General features: G+C 30.2%; 1 protein-coding gene across 1 annotated transcript; it reads left to right on the forward strand.

Moving 5' to 3' along the window:
* The first annotated feature begins 658 nt into the window (after positions 1–658).
* LOC7497639 (strigolactone esterase D14) lies at positions 659–3,342 on the forward strand. The gene is made up of 2 exons (XM_002308280.4): positions 659–1,261; positions 2,628–3,342. The coding sequence occupies exons 1-2, from the start codon at positions 879–881 to the stop codon at positions 3,079–3,081; spliced, it is 837 nt and encodes a 278-aa protein (XP_002308316.4). The 5' UTR covers positions 659–878; the 3' UTR covers positions 3,082–3,342.
* Positions 3,343–11,333: the final 7,991 nt, after the last annotated feature.

An 11,333-nucleotide genomic window follows, 5' to 3' on the forward strand; every position in this document is an offset into this window, starting at 1 on the left:
TGTTTTGTTTGATGAAAGATAAATTAATTGGTGACTCTACTTCAATCTTTTTATAAAAAAATTTTGCTCGTGATTTGTATTTTTATTTCTCTATTTGATCGGCTGCAGCCTGCAGGATTTATATTAGGGTAAATTAATGATTTTTTCTTTCCATGTAATAAGACCCACCTCTTTTGAATAAATATCTTGTATATTTCTAGCTCAAATAAAAAAAATGATATAAATTAATGATTTTTAATCTTTAATCAATAAGATATAGCACCGCAGTTTATTTATTTTTATTAATTTAAAGTGAATCAAATTTATCTATGTGAATGAGATAAAAAGCAAGTCAACTCCTCAATTTCATTTAAAGTTGTAATCTTTATGTAAAATAGTGACATGTTCATACTTTTATGTAATTGTTATTTTATTTTAATCTGAATTTACAATTTCTTTTTTCTTTCGGTGCTATTTTGACAAAAGACCGTTGTAGCAATCTGTAAAAACATTTTATAAATGTTTTCAAAGACGTTTGTCACCATTTTTTTATAATAAAACATTACGTCTAGTGATAAGGTAGGTGGATTCCAACATATAGTAGAAAGATTAGGAGGATGCTGATATATTTAAATTATTTTCAAGTGAAATATTAGGGTTTTTTTTATATTTGTTTTAAGATTTGAACTCGAGATTTTTTGTTTTTTGAGAGAGCAACTGACCGAATTTGTTTTTTGAGAGAGCAAGGGAAGAGGGACTAGCCGAGCCACTCCTTCGTTCTATATAACAGGGGCCACAGCAAACACCGAGCCATAACAAACTCTCTAAACTCTACAGCTAGCTAGTCCCGCTTCCCCTCTTCTATCTGCTTAAGTTGTCTTCTCCCTTCTTATTACATCATGGTGGTGCCGGAAAAGGGTCTTTCAGGAGCCTTGAATGCAAGAGTTACAGGCTCCGGCAACGAAGCCATAATTCTTGCACATGGGTTTGGAGGAGACCAGTCTGTATGGGATAAAATCGTTCCCCGCTTGGCTAAGCATTGTCGGGTACTTGTTTTTGACTGGATCTTTTCTGGTGCTATAAAAGATCCAAATCTCTTTGACCCTGTTAAGTACTCATCATATGATGCTTTTGCAAATGACTTGATCAGTCTCATGGATGAGCTGGACTTGAAATCATCTGTTCTTGTAGGCCACTCCATGTCTGGTATGATTGGATGCATCGCTTCCATTAAAAGGCCTGATCTTTTTAAGAAGCTCATACTTGTTGGAACTTCTCCCAGGTAACTACGAATTCTTAAAGTACTGTTGTTTAATTTTCTTAATTTATGACACAAGTGTTCTGTCCACTTTAGTACTATTTAAATGAACTTGTATTGTTCTTTGTACCGACCATACAAGGGATTCTTAATGTTGTTTTGCTTTTTGTTCGATGCCCCCTTTGAGGTTAACTTGATTGAAGTATCATCATCCTTACCTTTGTTCATCGGTCAGGCTGGCTATAGTTGCTATCAGATCGATGAACCAACTCTTTCTGTTGTTACCCTCTCACTTCTTGTTATTTTTGCAACAAATTATGAAGATCCTACAAATAATTTGGAGGAAATAGTGGAGGATAAAGGACTGACCAGCTAACTCCGGCATGAATTTATCGTGATATGTGGAGAGCTATTAGCGAGTATCATATGTGAAGTCTTGAGTTTTTTGCTTTTTTTTTTTTAGTATTGGTTAATTTTCTAGTATATTGATATAAGATAACCAGTCTGTTTAGAAATCATATTTTTTAAAATTTTGATTTTTTATTTTTTTAAAAAAATTATTTTTTTATGTTTTCAGATCGTTTTGATGTGCTGATTTCAAAAATAATTTTTAAAAATAAAAAATATTATTTTAATATATTTCTAAATAAAAAATATTTTAAACCGCAAACATATTTTACAACCTCGTATTTAAATTTTCTACGTTCAATCTAGATGTTGTAACTTCAATCCAATCCAACTTGAACAGATTATTTTCAAATAACTAGATTTCAAGACGGTTCAAAACTATTGGTTACGAATCAACACATACACCAAATATACTCTATCTGCTCTCGCTACAAAAAGACAATCAAACATGTGGACATGGTGGATTACTTGTGATGGTGTCGTCTTGCTCTCTAGTACTGACTGACTATATATTTCCTTCACCGGAAATTAACCGTAACAAATGATTGGTTGATATATAGATGATTAGCAAAGTCACTATCTGAGAATAACTAAACCAAAATGGATTGATTAATCCGCATGCCTTTTCTTTCATTCATGCTCCGGCAAGGAGCCAAAACCATTTTGGACAGTTGCTTATTTGATATAAATATCGAACTACTGAAGCTAGCCGGCCGGCCGAACAGTTAGCACATATCTATTTTTTCATAGCCTTCCTTAAATCAAGTTTAGTTGTGACATACGTTAATATATATAATTAGCAAAATAATTCATCAAGTGGGACACCTCACAGCTTTATTGACACGTACCTTAATATCCTCTCTCTTTTTGGGTAATAAACCTTTATTGAATAACGTAATTGGGGCCAAAACATCTTTACTAATTCTTTTTTTAGCTCAAGTTAGTTTATTGCTGCCTCTAAAATTAAGGTTCTGACATTCAGGTACATCAATGCTGATGATTATGAAGGAGGTTTCAGTAACTCGGAGGTTGAGGATATCATTTCAAACATAGAATCCAACTACTACAACTGGGCTCAAGCCTTTGCTTCTGTTGTTGTCGATGCAAACGATCCTCCCTCGGTTGACATGTTCTCAAAATGCTTGCAAAGAATGAGACCTGAGTTTGCCGTCCCTGTAGCCAAAACTGTTTTTTACTGTGATGAAAGGGACATTCTTGAGAAGGTTTTGACACCATGCATTATAGTCCAGACCACTAGAGACATTGTAGTGCCAAATTCAGTTGCTTACTACATGCAGGAGAAGATCAAAGGGAAATCTACGGTTGAGATCATTGAAACTGATGGGCATTTTCCGCATCTAACTGCACACCAGCAGCTCCTTGACGTGCTTATTGCGGCCATGAGCTTAAATGAGCCTAAAATTATCTCCTCGTGATCTGTTTTTGCCGCTCTCGTTTGGCTTGTAGACATGCAAGGTTACAAATAAATGCCCATTGGGACATTGCATTATTGGGTGCTTCAACATTTCATGGATAGATGTAGAAGACGGTTAGCTTATGGCATGAAGGTTGAAGAATGTTTTCTGTCTATATATGGTACCGTGGATTGAATTTGTCTTTGTATATTTAATGCACGTTTGACATTGAAATTGTATTTGCTTTTTATCAAAATTTAAATTATCTTTTCTTCTAATTAATATTTTAGTGTTTTTGAATCGTAGTTTTAATATGTTGATATGTAAAATATTTTTAAAAAAATATTTTAATGAATTTCTAAGTTAAAAACAATTTGAAAAGTAATCTTTATTACACTCTCAAATATCTCCATAAAGCTTTATCATTCTTGGTCATAGTAACGAAGTAATGATTTTTGTTGCTATTATTTGTATTTATTTATTTTTATCATTGATACCTTTTCTTAGGCTAGTAATGATTGTAACATATAATGGAATTGGAATCCAACTTAAAATACAGTCTGAATATGTATGAATCATACGTCTTTGCTATTTATTCTAAATAGTTTGATTTTATAGTTAAAAAATTGTTCTTTTATTTTCACTTTAATAAATTTTTGGATCTGATGAATACATCATATCAACAAGAGTGGTGTATTCTTAAAATTGCTTAAAGAAAAGATTTAATCTTGATTGATGCATCGATTAAAAATTGTTTATTGTTGTCAAAAAGCACTTTTAGTTTAAATCCATTATCTTCCAAATTTTCAAAATCCAATAGTATAAAAGATGGGGTATTTATTAATACACTTATATTATTCTATCTTTTTAGTATATTATTTTCAGTCTTTTATACATGTATTATCTCTTACACTAATTTACTTAACTTGTTTTATACTTAACAATGCTATAAAAATACAAAATGTAAAAAAAAGCTAAATAAATCATTTTTAGCATAATTTCAAGCACACAAAAAAAGCTAGAAATAGCATATTGGGACGTGTTAATTAGAGCTAAGAACAAATCTCAATTGCATTAGGAATCCAACTTGAACAAAGAATCCTAATGGGATTCGGATTAGTCAAAGAAAACCGATAAACTGGACTTCCATGTACTCTTTGGATAACATTTGTAGCTACAAGTGGAGTGTTTTTATTATTCTAGTTGGGATGAAATTCAGATATCTCAAGCTTTCTATCCATATAAGGTAGGCCTCCTAACTCATCCAGATGAGAAAGAATGATATCTTGGAAGTCAGACTTGAAATCTACTAGTAAACTAGCATGAATCCAACCCATCTTTCTGATGATGACATGACAATTCATTAATGATATGGTAAAGGTACCGCATGAACAAAAAATTTCTCTATAAGATCAAAGTCAATGCACAAGCCATTAGAATCAAATCAGTATAAGGAAACCTTAAAGTAGTCTGATTAGGAATTAATTGTTAACTAGAAAACTTCTCCACCTCCTCACACACACATAACTGACCCTAACTCTAAAAGAGAAGGGGAATCACATTTATAGCATAGCAAAGGAAAGGGAGAGGAATTATATGGTTACAAAAATATATTTTTTTTCCCATTCAAAGTTGCGTTAATCATGAATTTTGATGCAAGCTTAGTTCTCAATCTTAAAAGGTTAGTACTTTTGGATCGTAAATTATCATAAAGATTTGTGTTTAAAATTATTTTATATATAATTGAGATACATGAATATCTTATGTTTTTATATGATTAGATTTGATGATTGATGACCAAAATTCTATATGATAAGCATCATATATTTTTATTTATTTTAAGTCTATTGCTATTGATTAGTTTATATCAGATGCATGACTAATTAAATTAAGTAGCAGAAGTATCTAATTTTCAAGCTCATGTTCAATTATTTGTAAATTTGAAAACATAAGTCTTGATTAAATTAACTCTCATGCGTGTTTAATTATCATGAATCAATTGCATCTGTGCTGATCTTAATGCTATCATATAATTAAATCTTGCATGTCAGGTATTATGTGATTAGGGTTAATTGATGCACAAATGATATATTAACTAAAAAGTAATGATAGGTAGAAAAACTTATTGTTTTTTTAAGATTGATTTATTGATAATCACAAATCAGATTAGATAACGAACCTACATTCAATTATTGATGTTTAATTATTCTTGAGAAATACTTCTTATAAACTTAAAGAATTCTTCTCTATATATTGTATATTCTACCAAATCTTCCTCTTAATTTTTAGAATTAATTTCTTTTATTTTCTTAGCTTTATAAGTTGTTTTTATTTAGTTTAGATCATAAACAAGCATCCCCCATTTAATTACTTATTGTTAAATTGTATAAACCACGTGGTTTGCTTTAATCTAAACTTATGTAGCTTGTTTTGATTGAATTAAGTTCTAATACTAGTATTTTTGTGGAACGATACTTTTATTTTCTATAATATAAATCATTAATTTTAAGAGTTTAAATTTGCATGGCTTCAACTCTCATCAAACTTCTAGCGCTGTTACTGAGGATACTAATCATTGTTTACTTGACTCAAACTTGTTTTTTTTTTTTTTAGTTTAGCTTATTGATGTAGGTTGGATGTCTAACTTTGATTCCAAATAAGAAAGACAACTTAGCAAGGAAGAGTTAGAGAAATTTTACCAAGCAAGAGTAGAGGCACTAAATTGATCACCACGACAAATATTCAATAAAAAAGATGATAAGATAAGAGTTGTGAGGGATTACATCAAGTCTGTTACAGCATAACTTTTGCATCACCAAGTGTGCATCTTTTGGCAAGTGAGCTAGAGGGGAACATAAATCAATAAGAAGACTTTATACCATATTTTTTTTTAAGTACCACTAGTAGATTCCATCAATGAACATGCTAACATGGCCATCTAACAACCTCGCACTCTTAATGAGCTCACTACTTAAAAATTGAACCAATAACTACTTTATATTAATTTTTCACAAATCAATGTTCCTTTTAAGCTTAAATTTAGTCTTATTCATTTACTTTCTTCTTTTCATGGCTTTGTAGGTGATGATTCAATAAACATCTTAAGGAATTTCATATTGTCTGCTAAAGTATAAAGTATAAAACCTGTTGGGGGCCTAGAGGAATAAATCAAGTTGAGAGCCTTTTCTTTCTCTTTGAAGGAAATGGTAAAAGATTGGTTGTGTTATTTGTCCCCTTGATCTATGACTTTATAGGAAAAGATACAAAGACTTTTCCATGAAAATTACTTTCCTGCATCTAAGGCTGGAAAAACGAGGATAGAAATTTGTTGAATAAAACAGAATGGGAAGCCCTTGCATGGGTATTATAAGAGACTTAAGAAACTATGTGCTAGTTACCCTAAACATCAAATTTTTGAGCAACTTTTTATTCAATGCTTTTATGAGGAAGTTAATCCCTGAGATAGGAGTATGATATATAGGAGCTTTAACAAATAAAATACTTAAGGCCGCTAGACAACTAATCTCCAACATGGCTGGCAATACTAAAAAACTTGATACAAGGATAAACGCATCAATTAAACATGTTAATAAGAATTCTTATAATTCCAAGCAAAGATTATATACTATTACCTCTTTGATGTGTTGTTTAGTGAAAGGCAACTCATAACAAGTTAAGACTTATGAATTTGCAAGATGTAAGGCATGCTACCAACTTTTCAAGATGACTCTACAAATTAAGTTAATATTATGGGAATGATCCCATTCCTATAACACAACTATGACCCTTATCCTAATACTTACTATCCTGGATGGAGGGATCTTCCTACCTTGAGATATGAGAATTAAAAAGGTGATTTTAACATCACAAAACCAAGGTGTTAACCAATAACATATTCAATATCAACCTAGATTGTCACCATCCCAAGTGAATCAACCTAAGAGTGGCACATCAATGGATGATATGAAGGAGATGATGAAATCACTTGCATCTAATATATTGTCAATTCAACAAAATATGATGCAATTTCAATAAGAAACAAGGTCAAGTATCCAAGACTTGGAGAAATAAGTAGGACAACTTGTTAATGTTGTTGGTAAGTTGGAATCACAAGGTTCTGGAAAATTGACATCGCAAGTTATGCCTAATAGGGAGAACACTTGTGCTATCACATAAAAAAGAGGAAAGTAATTGGAAGGATCTGAAAAGTACATTGATGACTTAAAGGATGAAAAAGAAGTTGAGACTAAAACATCTTTATTTATGGTCGAACATTCTAAAACTTATCTAAACATAAACGAACCAATTTCCATGCCTTCCAAGGTAAATTCTCAAACTTTCAATTCCTTTTTTAAGCTAAATCCACCTTTTTTAGTTCTTCTAGGTCACATAAAAAGAGGGAGCAAGAGAAAGAGATTTTGGAGATGTTTAAGAAGGTTTAAATCAATATTCCATTCTTGGATTCAATTAAACATGTCCCTTATTATGTAAATTTTTTAAAGAAGTTGTGCACAACAAAGAGGAATAAGAAACTCAAATGTAATGAAGTAGTAAGTATGAGGGAAATGTATGTGTCATTATTCAAACAAAACTCTCACTCAAAATAAGAAAGATAATTAAAGGTTCATTATCTATTCTTTGTCAAATTGGAAATACAAGTTTTGAAAAGGCTATGTATGGGGTAAAAGCTTCAATTAGTGTAATACTAAGATATATTTATGAAACTTTTAACCTTAGTCCTTTAACCAAAACTAGTATTATTATTCTATATACTGATCATTCCTTTGTTTATCCTATTAATGTGCTTGAGAATGTGTTACTGCAAGTTAAAGGTTTGGTTTTTCCTGTTGATTTTTACATTTTTTATAAGAAAAATGATAAATCACCTAATTCATCACCCATTCTTTTAGGTCAATAGATTAGTACTTAAAAGTGCATTATTATTAAGGCTTTATATCATCATATTGTACTTTTAGTATCATTAAATTCCCTAACTTAAGCATATTTTATAATAACAAATTTGATAATATAAAATAGTTTTAATTTATGGTAAATGCTCATTTTAAATGTAGGCAAATATCACAATTTAAAGGATTGATTGATGTTCTTATCTTGTTTATTTATGTTCTTCTTCTTCATTATGTCTAGCTAAGTTAATTATGTCAAGGTGAAAAGGTTTCACTAATGGTGTTAGAATATGTATAATATAAACTCAACATGAACTTCAATGTTTATATCTAAGAAAGTTTGTTATTAACATGTCTTATCTTTTTATCTTACTAATTTTTAATACCTTAATTGTTAAATGATTAATCTAGATTTGTGTTGTATAACACTTGGTGCAATAAATGCTTGATCCTTCATAGTCTTCGGCCGATATTGTTGTTATGAGAGGAACTTCATTTGTTGTTAACATAAGTTAGCATCATGATTTCCTGACAATATTTAAAAGTATGGTATTACTAAAATAAGATAATTAATATGATCATGTTAAAAATTTATAATGAACTATTAAGGATAAATCATTCGATTGGAACCTCTTTTGTGTGTGGTTTCCAGTTGAGTAATAAAAAGAGTTTATACTATACTTATTTCTAATACCATTAGTAGATCCTCTAACCTTGAAAATTGTTTTTATCATTGTTTAATTCTCATATTAATCTCACATCTCAAAGATCTCTTTAAATATTTTTTAAATTATATTATTTATAATTTATATAGTTGACCTCCCTATGGATCGACCTTAGTCTTGCCAGATTATTTATTACTTTAACACTCATGCACTTGGGATAAGACATCAACTCTTTGATCGTGTCATCAACCATTCCTTAGAATAACTATAATTAAGATTGATGTGCTTTCAAGGACATTAACTATGGAAATAGATGGTGAAATAGTTTAATTCAATATTTTTAATGCCATGTGATGTATATTCTATTATGTGTTTAGATATAGATTATTGTGTAGCAATGTTTGATTTGAATAGTGATGATAAATTGAATGTGGAAATAAGCCAAATTTTGGATTCAACTTATAGCTAGTTGTTGATAATGATTTGGTTGATTAAGTCATGGTATTACAAGCTTTGCAAGCCATGTCGCATAGGCATAACGAGGTTTTTTATGATTTACCTATCTCCCATGTTAGGCTTTTACCTTATGCTTTTAGGCACCCAAATTTGAATTAAAACCTTTTTCCAATTACTTAAAGTATACCTTTTTTGGTAACAATGAGACATTACCTATGATCATTGCAAAAAACTTGACAGATATGCAAAAGAAGAGACTTGTACACATGCTTCGTGACTATAAAACTATAATTGGATGAACCTTGACTGACATTAAAGAAATTAGCCATTCCATTGGTATGCATCATATACTTTTGAAAGAGAACACAAAGCCAATAAAAGAGATGCAAAGGCATTTGAATTTTTCTATGATAGAGGTGGTGAATGCTGAGATTTTAAAGCTTTTAGATTCTAGAGTAATATACCCTATTTTAGATGGTAAGTGAGTAACTCCAATTCATATGGTTCCTAAGAAATCTAAGATATATATATTTTCTTGTTCTTGCCTTGTCCCGCAAGTGTGTGGGAAGTTTGTTCTTTTATAAGACATGCAAGTTTTTATCAAAGATTTATTAAGAACTTTTCAAAAATAACATTGCTCTTATGTAAATTTTTGGTGAAGGATGCAAATTTTATGTTTGGGGATGCTTACAAGTATGCATTAAATGAACTTAAGAATATAATAACTTCAGCACCCATTATGTAGCCACCAAATTAGGATCTTCCTTTTGATATCATGTGTGATGCGAGTGGTTTTGCAATTGGAATTGTGTTAAGCCAAATAGCTAACTAGAATTTATATGTTATCTCTTATGCATCACGCATATTTGATAAGGCTCAATGCAACTATCATACAATAAAGAAAGAACTCTTTGTTGTAGTCTTTGCACTTAAGAGTTTAGATCATACTTTCTTGGAATTAAAATTATTATTTTTTTATCATGCAACTCTTAAACACGTTCTACATATAACGAAGTCAAAGCCTAGATTAATAAAATGGATCTTGCTTTTGCAAGAATTTGATCTTGAAATCAATGACAAGAAATGAGTTTAAGAACCAAGTTGTCAATCACTTAAGTAGACTATCACACAAGAATGACAATGATGCCACACCTATAAGAAAGCATTTTCCTGATGAGAAGTTCTTTTCTTTATATGGATTTTGTCCATGGTATGCGGATTGGTTAACTTTTACTTGCCAAAAAATTGCCAAGTAAGTTCTCTAAGGCTTAGAAAGAGAAGCTCAAATCTGATGCAAACTATTATGTTTAGGATAAGGCTTATTTGTGGAAGTTTTGTTTTGTTTAGATTATAAAAAAGTATGTACCTGATAATGAGTTTCATTATATTCTTAGCCTTTTCCATTCTTATACTTGTGAAGGATATTTTGGTGCAAAAAGAACAGCACGTAAAGTATTAGAATGTGGTTTTTATTGGTAAAGATGCATATAAATTTTGCAAGACATGTGAAGGTTAATAACAAATAGTATTACTCATCATGATTAAATGCCTTTAACTTTTATACTTGTAAGAGAAATTTTTTATATAACACCCCGTTAACTAAAGGATGTTAAAACATGGAATTTTATAATAATTTAACACATTCCCATCGAATATGAGCCTTTATTATGGCTAATTTTTTTTATACTTATTTATACACGTAGTCATGCTCCTTTATTAATTAACAATACTACTAAAATTCTGGCAGAGTTTTTCTCTATATGTAGACGTATCAATTTATCAACTACTTCTTCCATATTACAAGTTATTATCACAAATATGGTCCAATTGTCCTAGACCTTATTTCACATCATTTCAACCAAGAATCGACCCCTCATATTCTTTTAACCTCATTATATCTTATATCATTTAGTAATTACATCATTTTCATCCCACAAACAATTAATTATAAATAAAAGCTAAAAGAGAAATAAATCTAATCTCATACATGTATATTTTGAATTATATATTAAAAAAAAAAGGTATAGTCTAACCACATGTTATAAATTTTTATTTCAAGAATGTATATATCATGCTTACCTTACTCAATCTCTAATTAATCCATTTGTTACTTATTCATACTTTTTATTTTTATTTGAATTTAAATTAATATCCAACATAAAACACGATTATATTATTGATGGATTATATTATTGATGCATGCTATGGGAAATTATGTAAGGATGTACACCAACTTGCGTAATAA

This window comes from Populus trichocarpa, chromosome 6 (assembly GCF_000002775.5).
Source record: "Populus trichocarpa isolate Nisqually-1 chromosome 6, P.trichocarpa_v4.1, whole genome shotgun sequence".
Taxonomy (NCBI): domain Eukaryota; kingdom Viridiplantae; phylum Streptophyta; class Magnoliopsida; order Malpighiales; family Salicaceae; genus Populus; species Populus trichocarpa.

Coding starts and splice junctions, on each gene's coding strand:
- LOC7497639 (XM_002308280.4), top strand. CDS start 879: ATGGTGGTGCCGGAAAAGGGTCTTTCAGGAGCCTTGAATGCAAGAGTT. Junction 1,262..2,627: donor CTTGTTGGAACTTCTCCCAG/GTAACTACGAAT, acceptor TCTGACATTCAG/GTACATCAATGCTGATGATT.